At 60.6% G+C, this 16,303-nt stretch overlaps 2 protein-coding genes across 6 annotated transcripts; both read right to left on the reverse strand.

Annotated features, from left to right (window-relative positions):
• Positions 1 to 59: 59 nt before the first annotated feature.
• On the reverse strand, positions 60 to 8,660 carry NAT14 (N-acetyltransferase 14 (putative)). 5 transcript variants are annotated; one of them, XM_045830272.1, is made up of 3 exons: positions 8,565 to 8,660; positions 1,783 to 1,890; positions 60 to 1,119 (listed from the first exon to the last, which is right to left on the reverse strand). In XM_045830272.1, exons 2-3 carry the CDS (start codon positions 1,852 to 1,854, stop codon positions 571 to 573), a joined length of 621 nt encoding a protein of 206 aa, XP_045686228.1. In that variant the 5' UTR covers positions 1,855 to 1,890; positions 8,565 to 8,660; the 3' UTR covers positions 60 to 570. The 5 variants fall into 5 exon arrangements, with proteins under 5 accessions (XP_045686228.1, XP_045686227.1, XP_045686226.1 ...); XM_045830271.1 differs by lacking the exon at positions 8,565 to 8,660 and adding an exon at positions 2,285 to 2,363; XM_045830270.1 differs by lacking the exon at positions 8,565 to 8,660 and adding an exon at positions 2,275 to 2,342.
• Positions 3,049 to 8,772, reverse strand: ZNF628 (zinc finger protein 628; the record flags this gene model as incomplete). Its single annotated transcript, XM_045830293.1, has 2 exons — positions 3,049 to 6,287; positions 8,565 to 8,772. Coding segments are annotated over 2 exons (3,342 nt in total), but the record flags the coding sequence as incomplete, so codon positions are not given.
• Positions 8,773 to 16,303: the final 7,531 nt, after the last annotated feature.

A 16,303-nucleotide genomic window follows, 5' to 3' on the forward strand; every position in this document is an offset into this window, starting at 1 on the left:
AAGGGAATGGTTCACAGACAGACTGGAAAAGGCATCAGAGAGAGGGAGACGGGCGGGCGCAGAGCAGCTTCAGGCTTTATTAACAATCGGGTGTAAAAAACCAGACGGGTCTGGCCGCCCCTCTCAGCCCCCGCCTTCCCCCAGGGAGGGGCTGCCGGGCAGCCCTTGGGCTCGCCCCCTCCTGGCTGCGCCTGTCCCGAAGACAAACCTCTCCTGCAGACGCTCTGCTCATCCCTCTGGCTCCAGACCCATCCCCTTCAAGCACACGTTCCAAACCGCACCCCACCTGCAGGGGCCTCGACCCCACTGAAACAGACAGACGGGAGAGATTTCTCAGTGCAGACAGAACCTGAGGCCGGGGGTTGGACAGGCTGATCTCTCAGAGAAGTTCACACGTCACGGACGACCCTGAGACTGCAGTCGGGTCTCTTGCCCTCTGCAGGCCTGAGTTTCTCGGCCCTAGGTGGCCTGGGGATTTGCACAGGGAAGACATGAATGTACCCGATGCACACAATAGGTGCTCATGCACACAGTAGGTGCCCATGCACACAGTAGGTGCTCAGCTCAGAGTCACAGGTCCTTGCTGAACTCCCTCACCAAAGTGTAGCCCATGCAGCTCCAGCTCCCCTCAGGCTGGTAGCCACAGCCCTCCAACATCCCGGCCACACCCCAAGCTGCCACTGCCACAGGGACCACAAGGCGGGCTCGGGGCTCCCCTGCCCCCGCTGCCCAGGTGCGTACCCGGGACTCCGCAAAGGCCAGCAGCCGCCTGCCCACACCCTGGCGACGGTGCCAGCGGGAAACAGAGAAGCGGGTGACCCGGGCCCCATCCCCAGCGTTGGAGCCCAGAGCCAGGGCCAGGACCCCACACACGTCACCGGAGCCACACACTGCCACCCAGGGCCCCCCCAGGCCACCCGGAGGAGGCAGCGAGCCCCACCGGGCCCGGAGGCCCAGCTTCATGGCTGCCACGGCCAGGAACACGGGCAGGAGGAGGGCCAGGGCGAAGGAGGCCAGGACGAAGCGCAGGCCACTGCTGGCCGCCGCCAGGAGGAGCAGGGCAGGCGGCCGTGTCAGGGCATGGAGGGCCACTCGGTTCTCCGTGTCCTTCACACCAGCCTGTGGGTAGGAGGAGTTGTCAGAGCCGGGGACCTGGCCTTCCATCAGGCGAGGGCCCCCATGGGCACTAGGGACTAGGAGAGGAGCCTGACCCTGTCCAGGAGGGATCCGGGGTGGGGGCTCCCAAAGAAGAAAGGAAAGCAGGGTGAGGGCCTGTGGCAGACAGACAGGCAGGGCGAGGACTCCGGCTGCCCTAAGCGCCAGCACATACCACATCTGGCACACTGTGCTCTGAGTGAAGGAGGGAGGGAGTGAGTGAGTCTAACTTAGGAGCTCTGGGGTCACCCAACTCAAGAGGACAGAAGAGGGCACTAGGGAAGGCTGAGGCCAGAACAGGACGGGGAACTGCCCCCAGGCCAGACAAGGGGCACGCTCTGGGCAGCAAGAGAGGAGTCTGGAGTGGGGGAACTTGAACACAGGGACGAGGCCCCAGGGGCTCTCCTCTGAAGAGTGTGGGGTAGGAGGTGGCATCCCCCACAGCCCTTCCTGACCCTGAGGTAAGGAAGAAGGTACTAGAAGGAGAAGGGGCCAGGCCAGAAGTGGCTTAGAACAAAAGCTGCTTCACCAGGGCTCTGGACTGGCTCTGCCTCCAGCAGGGGCTGAAGCCGCTCACTTGGCTGCCCCGCCCCCCCTACACTCACTGGTGGCCCCCGTGGCCCTCACCTTCAGCATCTCCAGCACCAGGGGCTTCTCATCTTCCCTCATCTCCCGCACCGACAGGTGGCTGGGGGCCATGGCAGCCCCGGCGCCCCTAAGGGAGCAGGCGTGCACCTGGTGAAAACAAGCAGGTCAGCATCAGGAACGCACCTCGGGTCCCCAAGAGCCCCATGGGTGGACACCAGCAGTGGCATGTCCCAAATGAAAGCATTGAGGACGCTCGAGGCCTCCCAAACGAGAGCGGAGGCAGGACAGGCTGCCTCCTCCACCCGGCGAGCTTCCTAACGTCTTCCGAGATCCTGCCCCCCGCCCCACCTCGTGGTGTTCAGCGATCTACCCCTAAAAGCCGTGTGGACGCCAACACCTGGCAACACGGGGCTCCTTCCTAGACTCCGGAGCTGCCCTAGGGATAGGGAACATCCCCCGCAACGGCCAGGAGATGGAGCGCGCTCCCCGCGCCCCGGCACCCCTCTCCCACGGTCGCCGCAGGACAGAGACCCGCAAGCACCCCTGCGAGCAGCTCTGCTTCTTTGACAAGGTGTGTGTATGCTGGGGGGGGGGGACCCCCGGCGGGGCAGGGTCAGGAAGGGGTCGCCGGCGGAAGTGACGTCAGGCTCACGCACATCGGGGGCGGGGCAGTACCTACTCTAGGCCTTAGCAACTGTTGCCAAGCTCCCTGGCGGGGGTGGGCTGCAGTGGAGCTACGGCAGGATGCGGAGACCCTGCAGGGATGGAGTAGGGGGCGAAGGAGTGATGGAGAAAGGGGGCCCGTAGGGCGACGGGGCAGATGCCTGCTGAGTGGGGTCCTCACCCATCCGAAACGGGCGGGGGGTTGCACCCTCGCTTCCCGACGTTCACTGGTTGCTAAGCAACCTGGGCGTGGAGGTAGGGGCGAAGATGGGAGCGAATCATTCTGATTGGCGACCGGGCTGTAGCCGGACTGCGTCACCATCCCGAGCCCCAAGTGCTCCCAAACTCGCCCACCCTAGGGACTCCTGCCCCAACCCACCTGTGCTCAGTGACCTTCGGGACAAGCATTCCTCCCATCCACTTTTCAGATGAGGGGACGTGTGGGGCGACTTACAGCAAACAAGTGGCAGCCCAGCATTCTAGATTCCACCGCCTGCCGGTTCCAGTGACTAGTGTGCATCCCCTTTTTAAGGGTAAACAGAGCCCCACATAGAAGTAGCTGGCCCTAAGACGCAAAGCAAGTCACCTGTGAGCCCGGCAGCAAGAGAAGCCTCCAGACCCCCAATAAAACCAAACACAGGAGGAGATTCTGGTCTTTATTAGCAAGCCCTGCCTGCAGCTCTCCTGCCCAGGCAGGAGCGAGTCAGGGTCTCTCTGTGGGGCGGGGAGAGGTACCAGCAGTTCTACTCAAAAAGTGTGCACCAGCTGGACTGCGGGCAGAGTCTGGACAATCTGGATGGAGGGCAGGCCCTGCGAGGCCATGCCCCCCGGCACAGCTCCTGCAGGGACCACTTGTACCATCTGGGAGGCGGGGGCGGTGGGGACGGCAGCAGGGACAGAGGCTGGGTTGGCTGCCGGTGGGGCCAGCAGCTGCAGCGTGGCGGCACCGCCCGCAACACTGCTGTTCTCCAGAAGCTCGGTGGCCGGAGCACTACGGATGATGAGCAGTTTCTGTCCCGGTGGCCCGGGGGCGGGCGGCTCGGCCAGCCCTGAGGGGAGGGTCTCCACCTCCTGCACACAGAGCTGGGTCTGCTCCCCATCTGCCCCACTCAGCACCAGCACGCTCTGCAACCCCTCATCCGTCTGCAGCGTCTCAAAGAGCACATCCTGGACCACACCAGTGGTAGCCTCGCCATCACCCGGCTCTCCGGGGCCAGAGCCCGCCAGCAATTCCTCAGGTGCCTCACTCTGAACCACCAGCAGGTTGGGAGCCTCAGTGGTCACAGCTCCCCCACTGGGGCTAGACAGCTGGCGTGCCACAGGCTGGAGCTGGACTGCAGTCACCTCCTGGGCGGGCTGGAGCTGGACCGTGGTCACTTCCTGTGCTGGCTGCAGTTGGACTGTGGTCACTTCCTGTGCTGGCTGAAGCTGGACTGTGGCCACCTCTGGGGCTGGCCGCAGGGGCTGGAGCTGGACCCCACTCACTTCCGGCGGCCCCGCCTCCCCACCCCCCACATTCTGCAGAAGGATAAGGCTCTGCCCTGCCCCATTGGCCCCTGCGTTGCCCCCTCCCTGCATCCCCAGTCCCCCAGGGCCTGGCAGCCACACTACTCCAGGCCCCTGCCCAGCTTTCCCTACTGCCCGCAAGCCTTGTTTTGCCCGGCTGCCCCCACCACCAGTACTGGAGGGCAACAGGATGAGCTTAGGGGGTGCAGGGGGCGGCGGGGGCGCAGGAGACTGCACACTGCTGGGAATGAGCTGGAGGCCCTGGGCTGTCTGCACCAGGAGGAATGTCTGCGAGTTGGGGGCTGCTGGGCCCAGGGGTGGGGCCTGAGCTGGGCCTCCTGCCACCTCTAGGGAGAGCGTCGCCTGGAGGTGGGGGAGCACGTGGACATCTTGGGTGGCTGCTGGAGCTGGGGCGGCAGCCAGCGGGGCAGGGGGTGGGGGGCCGCTGGTGGAGGCAGTGGGGGTGGCAGGGGTGTGCGTCCTCAGGTGCCGCTGCAGGTAGGCCGCCATGACGAAGCTGCGCCCGCAGATGGGGCAGGCAAAGGGGCGTTCGGCTGAGTGGGTGCGCTGATGCAGCAGCAGGTTGGAGGAGTGCGTGAAGGTCTTGGGGCAGAGCGGGCAGCGGAAGGGCCGCTCGCCCGTGTGCACGCGCTGGTGCTGCCGCAGGTTGGAGGTCTGCGCGAAACTCTTGCCGCAGACGCCGCAGGCGTGCGGCCGCTCACCCGTATGCACGTGGCGGTGGCGCCGCAGGCACGATGTGTTGCGGAAGGCCTTGCCGCACTCTCCACAGGCGTAGGGTCGCTCGCCTGTGTGCAGCCGCAGGTGGTACTGGTAGTGTGATGACCACTTGAAGGTCTGGCCGCACTGGCCGCAGGTGAAGGCCCGCAAGCCCGTGTGCACGCGCTGGTGGATGGCCAGCAGCGACGAGCGTTTGAAAGCCTTGCCACACTCGCCACACTGGTAGGGCCGCTCACCCGTATGGTCCCGCAGGTGGTAGCGCAGACCTGACGAGCCCTTGAAGGCCTTGCCACACTCACCGCACTTGTAGGGCCGCTCAGTGGAGGCGGGCGCAGGTGCTGGCGCAGGTGGCTGTGGGGTGGGGGCTGCAGGGGCTAGCGGCTCCTGAGGGCAGGTAACCTCTGCGGCCTCGGCCTGGGGGGGTGGGCGCCCCGCCGCTGCCTCCTCCACATGACACTGCTGATGCGCCAGGAGGCTGGCTAGCTGTGGGAAGGCACCGTCGCAGCTGCCACAGCGGAATGCCTGCCCACCGGCTGCCCCGTGGCTGTGCTGGTGGCGGGACAGTCCGGCCACTGTTCGGAAGGACTTCCCGCAGGGAAGGCAGGGGAAGCTGGGGGTGGCGGTGGCAGGGAGCGGCTGCGGCTCCGCAGATGGCGGGGCAGCCTTGGGTGTCTCCGGGGGTGCATCCCGGGGTGCAGCCACCGCCTCGGGCCCTGGGCAGGGCTGGTGCTCCAGCAGCAGTTCCTCGCTGCCGAAGCCCAGCTCGCAGCCGTCGCAGCGGTACACCAGCTCCACCGTCGTCTCAGCTGCAGCCAGAAAGAGCTCAGGCACCACGGGAGGGGGTGCTGGCGGCGGGGGCGCCGGCGGGCTAGGGGAGGGCAGGTGCGGCTGCAGGTAGGGGTCATTGAAGACCTTGGCTGGCTCCCTTGGCTGCGGAGGCACGGGGGCGGCGGCGGGGGCAGCGCCATGGGTGCGCTGATGCAGCAGCAGGTTGGAGGAGTGTGTGAAGGTCTTGGGGCAGAGCGGGCAGCGGAAGGGCCGCTCGCCTGTGTGCACACGCTGGTGCTGCCGCAGGTTGGTGCTTTGCGTGAAGCTCTTGCCACAGACGCCGCAGGTGTAGGGCCGCTCACCCGTGTGCACGTGGCGGTGGCGCCGCAGGCTGGACGAGTTCTTGAAGGCCTTGGGGCAGTCCGGACAGGGGTAGGGCCGCTCGCCCGTGTGCTGGCGCAGGTGGTACTGGTAGTGTGACGACCACTTGAAGGCCAGGCCGCACTGGCCGCAGGTGAAGGCCCGCACGCCGGTGTGCACGCTGCGGTGGATCTGCAGCAGTGAGGAGCGCTTGAAGGCCTTGGGGCAGTCGGAGCACTGGTAGGGCCGCTCGCCAGTGTGGCCCCGCTGGTGGTAGAGCAGGGCTGACGAGCCCTTAAAGGCCTTGGGGCAATCCGGGCACTTGTAGGGCCGCTCGCCCGTGTGTGTGCGCTGGTGGTGCAGGAGCCGGGAGGACCAGCGGAAAGACTTGCCACACTCCCCACACTCGTACTGGGCCACCGGGGCCGGGGCCGCGGGGCCGGGCTTCTCCCCTGCACCCTCCTCGGTGGAGGCCGGCGCCATGTCAGCGTGGGAGCCGACCATCACACCTGGGGGAGGCGGAATTCCGGGTCAGGGGAGGGTGGTTCCCCCTCCACCCACTCACAGAGTCATCTCAACCCCTTTCAGAGTCAGGGACACCTCTCGAGCCCACCCTCACTTCAGGAGCCTCCCTCAGCGTTAAGTCTCCCAATGGTCCAGGTTTGCCACAGAATGCACGACTTTGGGTGCTGAACTTTCAGCAAATTAGGACAAATGGGTCCCCAGCCTTAGGAGGTCAGCCATCTCCTCCAGGAGGCTGGACAGGAACGAGAAGGCTGGGCCTGGCCTGTAGGGCTATGCTCTGAGGATGGCCTGTCCTTGAAGGAAGCCAGGGTCTCTCCAGCACCCTAGCTTTGGACCCTTGACCCCTCTCACTGAAAAGACTCATTCTCCCCCTGCCTCAACACCCAAGCCCACTGCAGGACCCTCCGTACCTTTACTGTAACCGAAGCCCCTGTGAACTTCACACTGCCCACCACCACCTACCCTGCTTGCCTGCTTCCTCTCGGTACCCTGACCAAAATGCCCTAAATTCTGCTAGGTCTCTGATCCGCTGACCTGGCCCTGCAGGCTCTGTGCACTCTGCACCCATCCAGAGTCCTCACTTCCCCTCAACCAGCAGAAGGGCTGCAGGTGACCAGAAACAGCTGGGCATCGGTGTCCTTTTGCATCCATGCCCACGGACCACAGAGTTCTCCCTGCCCCGGCCTGCACTGCTTGTCTCCATCTCTTAGTCCATCCACACCCCAGCTCATACTTGCATGTTTCTTTTCCCCTCAGACCTCTCTCCTTTCCCCTCCTGCTCTCACTGGGTGACCCTGCCATTGACCTCAGCACTGAAAAAGTAACAGCAACGAGGAGAGAACATTACCATGTTCCGACCTCTACACCAATGGTTCTCAATGGGACAAGGAAGACACACCCCTCCATGGCTGACCGGCCCCTGGGGTCATCAGACAATGCCTGGAGACTGTTCTGGTTGTGAGGTGGTCGACTGGAGGAGCAGGTGCTCCTGGCATCTAGTGGCGGGGGGGGGGGGGCAGCCAAGGATGCTGCTCCACATCCTGCAGTGCACAGGACAGCCCCCCACAGCACAGAGAGACCCATTCCAAATGCCACTGGTGCTGAGGCTGAGAAACCCACGCGATCCCCTTCCTGCTGCTTGCCTCTGGGTCCATGGACCCTACATTCCCTCCTACAGCAATGTTCCTCATCTCCCAGACCCCTCCAGTTAGTGTACCCACAAACTATGCCTCCCATCTTTAACAAGCAAAACCAAAAAACTTCACCCCACCTCCCCCTCCAGCTACAGCCTCCTTTCTCTCCACCCTTTTGGACCAGAGCATCTCAAAGCTGCTGTCAAAATCTACTCCTTCCTGTCTCAGAGCTGGCTTCAGGTCCTCCTCCCCCAACTCCACTCATGGCCTTAGTGTTTTTTCCACAGCATTTATCACCTTCTAACCTGCTTTAGAATCAGGGATTCTGAGTTTCAGCACTGTTGCAATCTGGGGCTGGACCAGTGTCCAGGGGGCTGTACCGGTCGGTGTAAGGTGTTTAGCACCATCCCTGACCGCTACCTACTAGATTCCAGCGATTTCTTATTCACGGTTGCATTCTAGCGTCTAGAATAACTCCTGGCACATAGTGAGTACTCGGTCAACGTAGCTTGACTGAACAAAGTCTGGGCATCCCCTTTGGACAGGTCATAACTTCCCTGTACAGTTCTGAGCATCTCCCTTAAAATGTAAACAAGCCCTTTTAAGAGACCATTATCTCAGGAAGCTGTTACGTCCCTTCCAGAAGACCAGGCATGTCTTAAACGAGACACCCTGCTCTGCAAGAACCGGGGCACACCTTATTCCAAGAGTGTGCCTTCCAAAAGGCCGGACCACACCCTTCCATCAGACCCGACTTCCCCTTTAAGAGGGTGCTCTGCTGCACCCCCATCTCCACCTCCGCTGAGCTAAACTAGGGGCTGCTTTGAAGCCATCTGGACTCCTAAGTTCTTCCCGTCAATATCTGTGACACTGTCACCAGCATTTAGAGAGAGAATCCATTCTTAGTGGGGTTGAAAGCAGGAAGCTCCAGTATACTGACGACCTGCCCCGACCCACTGAAAACAATTCTCTGCCCTTTAAGAGGGTGGAGCCTGCCCGGCCGATAAAAGTCGGAGGTGAAGTAGCGCCCTTCCCTTTAAGGCATCCCTTCCGGTTTCACTCTCGCCGCTTCCCCAACGTCTCCGCCCTCCGGTCCCTCCCCCCCACCCCACCCCTCCGGTCTCTCACCTGCGGCCCCGACCCTGGGAACGAGCGGAGACCCAGAGCCTTCCCGCAGGGGGTGATGGGAAGGCTGGGCCCCTGCGGCGGCGGTGCAGGACTGGGGGCCGGGGAGGGGGGCGGGGGCGCGCTCCCTCCCAACGGCCCCCGGCGCGAGGCACCCAACCTTTATCAGCGGCCACTCGCGCACACAAACCCCGACGTCGCCGTGGATGCATCACGACGCACGTGCGCCCAAGCCCCGCCCCCACTGGGCTCCCGCCGCTGCGGCGCTCCCAGGGCTTCCAGGACGCGACGCATTCTGGGAATTGTAGTTCTCCCCGGACCCTGCCCGCCAGCGGTCGTGGGGGTCCGCCCAAGGCCCTGAAAAGCCGGCTCTGGATGAGGGATTGCACGTTCCACTTTATTAGTATTGAGTCCTTCTTGTCTGTGATAGACACCCTTTTCGGCGGTGCGGTTCGCTCAGGCCTCACCCATCAGGGGTGCGGTCACTTGTGGCCTGGTCCCACACCTAGGCCCTGGGGCTCCCCTTCCTAGTCCTGAAACCTGCACAGGAATTGCCTCCCTCAGAGGTTACGCGTGCTCGCTCTTCCCTGCCTCATGCTTTGTGCACGCGCGGTGGTGCGGGAACCCCGGCCCTGTAGAGCTAGGGGCTGGCTGCCCAGAGCTCCGGGCTGAGACTTCTCCCTGCTTTCCCCACTCAGTCCCCGCCGGCTTCTGCCTTCCAGCCCAGCCACACTTTTTCTGCGAGGCGTGCAACGCAGGGTTTCTCAACCATGCGACTAGTGATATTTGGACTCCATCAGGCTTTGCTGTGGGGGCATCCTCTGCATTGTACGGTGGTCGGCAGCATCCCTGGCCTCCATGCAGGCTAATAGCAACCCCACCGCGTCTGCCCCACATCTACTGACAGCTGTCTCCAGATTAGACCACGTGTCCCCTGATGACAACTGCTCCAGGGCCTTCCCCCTTAGCCAGAGGGCCACTCCACGTGCTGTTGCTCAGACCAGAGTGCCCTCCTACTCCTAGCCCACCCCTTCTCAACTGCTACTGGAAAGCCCCGATGCTAGGTGGGGCCCCATTACATGCTCAGTGGCTATCATCTGCATTCCATGACAGCAGGAACAGGTCTGTCTTTGCTACCTGAGTGTTGCCATCAACCAGCAAGGAGCCTGATCAGAAACAGGTGGCACTCTTCACAGAATGAGTGCATGTTTACAGCCTCAGTCCGGTCCACTTCCCCAAGGCCCACAGGCAGGCTGGAAATCAGTCCTGACCTGAGCTGATTTGGACCTGCTCCCACATGGTCTGCAAGGCATCCCTGTGAATGCATGCCTGTAACACCCCTGGCTGCCAGCTCAGCTCCAACATTCCTTTCCCTTCAGCTTCTGCCTCCCCCACCAGAAAGGCTACCGAAGGCACTGGGAGGGGCACCTGAGCTACCAAGGGGTGAGGAGGGCAAGACAGGAGAGTAGCAGGCACCAGAGGTAGAGCTGGGAGCAAGACCCCTGTCCACTGGGGTCCAGCCCTACCTGCATCTGATGCTGCCAAACACACCCGGCCTCGCCCCCTAACCTTGGCTTACAGGTGGAGGGAGGAGCCCACCCTGAGTGGCTGTGGAATGTGCTGCCCAGTGGGCTACAGGCAGGGGTGGCCCAGAGGTACAGAGCCCACACCCACCCCATGCCTCAGGCCCCTGGGGACCCCACAGTAGTAAAAGGAGCTCCAGCCAGCTCCCATGTACCTGCCTGTCCCAGGTGTTATGAGGGAGGTAAGAGAGAGAGGATCCCAGCATCTGCCCTTGGTTTGCCCTTTTCAGGCGGGGTTTCTTAACCAGCTCCTGCACTGCAAAGAGGACACGTCCCAGCTTCCAGGATAGTCCAGCTCCGAGGGGGCCCACAGCAGGACCACACTGTGTGCCCTGCTGACTTGACCACAGGGTGGGTATGTCCCACCCATGTTTCTGGCCCCTAGGTACTGGAACCCCACGCTGCCTCCCTTCCCTCTGTGGTAGACAGCTGATTCTGGTTTTGGCCACTCTGTCGCCTTGGTGAGGACATAGCCTATGGTCACTAGAGAAGAGAGGATTAGGGGCTGGGGCAAGCAGTGTGCCCAGAGGAAGCATCTGGACACAGCAAAGACAGGAATCTCAGGACCAGAAACTAAAAATAAAATATCTTTAGGCCCTGGCTGGGTAGCTCAGTTGGTCAGAGTACTGTCCTGATACGCCAAGTATCAGGGTTTGATCCCCAGTCAGGGCACCTGTAAGAATCAACCAATGAATGAATGTGTCGAACAAATTGATGTTCCTCTCTCTCTCTCTCACTTATTCTCTCTCTAAAATCAATAAAAATAAAAAATAAAACCTACAACAAAAAACAAATAAATAAAAATAAAATACCTGTTTTCACATAAAAGGATGCACTTTAAGCAAGAGTGGGCAGGGCGAGAGGAGTCCATTCTCGTACCAACAGCACCCCCACAGAGAGGGAGCCCAGGGGGCCGGCTCAACCCCCTGCAGGCTAAGGGTGCTCCTTTCTGGCATCTCTGGAGCTCCCACGGGTGCCCCGGCTTGGGTGGCCTGGCCTCTCCATATGGAAGGAGTGTGGTCCCCAGTTCACTGAGGGTAAAGGAAGGCTTTCTGAAGTCTCTGCACCAGGCACAGAGCCAGAAAGTGGTGTCAGTGGGAGAAAATCGGACCCCAGGGCCAGCTCCCATCCAAAGCTTATCTGGAGCCCTGGGAGCTGCCAAGGTGTGGGGCCAGGGAAGATGGCTTCCCCAGCCTGTGGGCAGCCTGACAACCCCCTGGAGGAGGCGTTCACAGGAAACAAAGATCATTCTGCTTTAAGCACAAAAACGTGGACACGGACAGATACACACTAAGTACCCTCCCCCAGACTGGCTGCCAGCTTCTGGGATGCTTGGCCATGGGCCGTGCCCTGATAGAAGGAATGCCTTTGCTTCAGCTGGGCAGGCCCGCAGGTCCAGAGGCCATCCCTCCATGGCAGGGTCCATCATGTGACACAGGGGAAGGTGCAGGTGCAGTCCAGGCTCCTGCTTGGTCGACCTTGACTTGATCAAGAAGAAACAGAACAGTGCACTTTCCATGTCAACTTGACTGGGATGCAGGATGGAGGATGGCCCAATTCCTGGGTAACCCGATTTCTGGGGGTGTCTCCGAGGGCGTTCCGGGAGAGGTCAGCACTTGAATTGGTGGACTGAGGAAAGCACCATTGTGAGTGGGCCTCGTCCCACCACTTGAGGACCCAAATGGAACAAAGAGGTGGGAAAATGGGCTGATCCACTCTCTGCCTGGCTGTTTCCAGCCCCTGGTTCTCCTGTGGGCTCAGGCCTTCAGACCTGGACTGGAAACTACCCTGAGAGCTCTCTGGTTGTCAGGCCTTGGAGCTACCCTGCTGGCTGTCCCAGGTCCTGGGACTTCTCACAGGACTTCTCCGTAATATGAGCCAATACTTTACAACAGATCTGCTTCTATACATAAAACAGTACATATAACAGTACATATAACACCTCTCTTGAGAGAGATAGATAAATGTAGACACAGATATGCATCTATAACTATGTAGATATATCTCTGGAGAACCCTGACTGGTACACGAACACTTCCTTGGGTGGGCCTAGTTTAATCAGGTGGCCTCTTTAAACGTAGGTCTAGAGGGCAGAGATGAGAAGCATCAGTGATTCTCCTGCTGGCCTTGAAGATGCAGTCTCCATGGGTTCCAAGGTGCAAGGACATGAGTTGTGCCTCGTGACCTTGGAAGGGGACCCCAACTTCAGGTGAGGCCGCAACCCCAGCCGACACCTGGATGCAGCCCATGCAGCCCTGAGCAGAGGGCCCAGCTCAGCCGTGGGCCTGGACCCCCAACCCACGGGGAGCTGAGAGAAAAGGGGCTGTTGTTTGAAGCTATTGGATGTGTGGTCGTTTGTCCCACAGAGTCACTAGTACACTTCTCGTGTGAGTCTGCTCAGCTGACCACAGCCTGGGGGCTTTACCAAGGGGAGTATATTTCCTCTCATTTCTGGAGTCTGGAAGTCCACGGCCACGGTGCCATGGGACTGCTTCCTGCTGAGGCCTCTCTCCTTGGCGTGTAGACAGCTGTCTTCTTTGTGTTCTCACACGGTCCTCCGGCTGGTGTCTCTGTGTCCTTGTCTCTTCTCACAAGGACATCAGTCACATGGGACCCCGTCCCACCCTGACATCCTCATTCTACCTTGATTACCTCTCTAAAGAGCTTATCTCCAAATAGTCACGTTCTGTCTCAGAAGAAAAGGTGCTAGCAAATATGACAGGGTCGGCCCCTCTGAGCTCCGAGTTGGAGACAACAGGAAGCTGCCATCTGTAAATTTTTGCCACACATTTTCAGGGAAACAAAGTCTGTCTGTGATTGGGTGACAGAAGTAGCAGACTCAAGAGGAGGAGGCAGGGAGGGACAAGCCTCGTCTGCACTTCTGACTGGTCCTGATGCCTCGGTTTCCCCCTCCCCAGATTGGGAAGGGGTGTAGGGGTGGGGATCTACCATTCCATGTGCAGTGAGGCCTATAACGGACACAGGGGGCAGGGCCCTAAGGTCTGAGCACTGCCTCTGCCCCACACCCTCCATGACTCCCCTTCACTCTCGCCCTCACAACCCAATTCCTACCTGACCTACAAAGCCCTGTGGGTCTGGCCCCTGTTCACCCCTCTGACTGCACCTGGTCCCATGGCTCCCCCTCTCACTCCAGTCAAGCCTGCTGCTGCCTCAGGACCTTTGCACCCACTGTGCCCTCTGCCTGGGGGGCTCTTGGCTGCTACCTCTCCTGCTCCAGTTGCAGGACAGTTGTCACCTCCTCCTAGGGGGCTTCTCTGTCTGAAGCTGCACCTCTCCCCCACCCAGCCTCCAACCTGCTGTGCAGTCTCAGCGCTTTCACAGCACACCCCCAGTGGGGATTTTCTTTCTTTCTATTCTTTTTTCGGTTTGTGTTTTAGACTTGACTTCAGGAAAGGGAGAGAGAGGGAGAGGGAGAGGGAGAGAAATATCAATGTGTGATTGCCTCTCATGCGCCCCCTACTGGGAATCCAACCTGAGACCCTTTGGTTCGCAGGCCAGAACTCAATCCGCTGAGCCACGCCAGCCAGGGCCCAGCTGGGATTTTGTTGTGCAGACTCCTGCGGGGACAGATGGGACTTGTCTTACTCGCAGCTGCACCCACTGTCTCTCCACCCAGGAGGTGCTCCATGAATGTTTGTTGATTTACTAAATGTCCCTCCCGTTGCGAGGACTGGGAGAGAGGAGCCTGGTAGTGAACACCTTCCACTCCCTGCAGGGGCAGGCTCTCCACGAACACCAGATGAGGGCAGCCCCACCCATGCATGATTCTTAATCTTGGAGACTAGAGAAGGGCCCAAAGTGCAGCGGTGCAGGAGCCCCCAGCGCCGGCCCGGGGTGTTGGCGCCCCCTGGTGGAGCGCCCCAGGTCAGAGCTTGCAGAGCCTGAGTCCTTGGGTGGTACCAGGCCCGGCCTGCCAGAGCTCACAGCTGGCAAGCAGAGGCTGAACTTGGCTTCTGTGGGCGATGCAAGGCCGCTCTGGAGCCATGCAGCGGCGACCCCTCTCCCGTCCTGACCTCCAACCCTCCAGAGACCAGGGCTCCCCTCTCCCCAGCAAAGGCCGGGAGTGAGGGGGCAGGGAGCCCTGTGGGCACCCAGGCAGATGCGGAGGCCACTGAGGCCCCTGACACGGGGGCCTGTGCCCACGGCTGCCTGTCCTCCAACATTACATGGCACACTGGTGGTATAGGGCCAGGAAGGATGACCCTGGGCAGCTGATCAACCTACAGCTGCCGACCTCACTGCACTTCTCGGCCCACCAGGAACTGGACTTCTGGTGACATCACTGGCTGCCTGCTGCTGGCGCCGGGCAGCCCCCTGACTGCCAGGGCTGTGGGCCCACAAGGACGCCGACCCCGGCCCCAGCTGACCAGACTTGCAAACCCGCTGTGCCAGTCACTCACTTCCTTGCCCTGTGAGCATGCACAAGCCACCTACCCCCGTGCCAGCTTCTCATCCCAGCTTCACCAGTGAGGCCGTGAGGCTTACATCAGACTGGGGTCTCCAGGTGGTGGGGCTGGGATGTATACTTTTAATTCCATAGCCTTCCAAGTTTTGGCATGGTTACGGCATGGTCACACCTGGCCACTCTCATTTTGCTCTCTCTGCTAAGACAGAGGCGGTTTCCCACCACAGTCTTTCATAATGGGCTGCTGCTAATTTTATCAGAGTGTCATTTGGAAAAAAAAAAGAGAGAGAGAGAGAATATTTATAGTGAGGATACTTAGAAATATTACCCTTTAATAGTTAATGACTATGAGGGCTTTTCAGAAGTCCTTCATGTCCCTCCCCTTTCTCCCCATGTGGGTGACATCCCAGCTCTGCCACTGTAGCCTCGGTGACCGTGCACCGTGACCTCAGTTTTCCCCACAGAAAACAGGGACAGTCTGTTCCCTCTCTGTGCCCAGGGGAGGGGGACCTCAGCGAGTTGCCTGGGTGCCAGGGGCCCGGGGGAAGCATCCTCACTGTTGTGTGTCTCTGCAGACACTGGGGGCGTCCAGGGCAGCCCCAGGCCCAGTGGCCGAGGCAGCTGTGACCACGGGCCCATGAAACACAGACTTGGGGGGACCCTGGGAGAAGCCGTGTCCGAGGCCCCCTTTCCTGTCCTGCAGTGGACGAATAACAGCCCTCAAGGACACCCGAGTCCTAACCCACAGGACCTGTGAACCTGTCACCTTACATGGTGGAAAGGGGGCTTTGCAGATGTGGCTGCATCTGAGTTAAGGATCTTTTTGTTGTTGTTGTTGTTAAGATTTTTATTGATTTATTTTTAGAGAAAGAGTGGGAGGGAGGGAGAAAAAGAGGGAGAGAAACATCAATGTTGCCTCTCATGCGCCCTCTACTGAGGATCTGGCCTGCAACCCAGGCGTGTGCCCTGACTGGGAATCGAGCCGGCGACCCTTTGGTTTGCAGGCTGGCACTCAATCCACTGAGCCACACCAGCCAGGGCTGAGTTAAGGATCTTGAGTGGAGGAAATGATTCTGGTTACCTGGGGGCCCTAAATGTCATCCTCATGAGAGGGAGGCAGGAGGTTATGAGTCAGGAGGACCTGGGACGACAGAAGCGGAGGTCGGGGTGACACACTTTGAAGGCAGAGGAAGGCCCACGAGCCAAGCAATGGGGGCGCCTCCAAAAGCTGGGAGGAGCACGAGCACAGATTCTGCCCTTGGCACCCCAGAAGAAACACCTTGACTTGAGCCCCTGAGACCTACCTTGGACTCCACACCTCCAGAACCACAAGAGAGTTAACAAGCACGCTTTTAGGCGGTTCATGGTCCCGTGTTACAGCAACCACAGGACACACGTGCACCTCCTGCCACAGTACCCTGGAGCTGCACTGAGACACCCCCTCCCACATTTGGCCACCCTGTCCAGAGACAAGAGGACCCCCTCCCCGCAGCCCCCCAACCTGCCAGCCCCAGCCGTTCTCTGCCTCCCCACACCCTAGGGACCCTAGATCCCCTCTGAAAATGTCTTGGGGGAAACTGTGCCCATGCTCTCTCCTCCCCTCCCGGCACAGCCAGGCTGTGGCCCAAACAGCCCCTGATGTCGCCCACCAGGGTAACGGGCCCAGTCTGCAGGTGCCCCTCCCTCCTCCCCTGCTCACAGGCTGCATGTGGTTAGAAAATGCAGGATTTGGG

Source organism: Phyllostomus hastatus, unplaced genomic scaffold (assembly GCF_019186645.2).
Source record: "Phyllostomus hastatus isolate PE091 unplaced genomic scaffold, TTU_PhHast_1.1 phas_contig_151, whole genome shotgun sequence".
Taxonomy (NCBI): domain Eukaryota; kingdom Metazoa; phylum Chordata; class Mammalia; order Chiroptera; family Phyllostomidae; genus Phyllostomus; species Phyllostomus hastatus.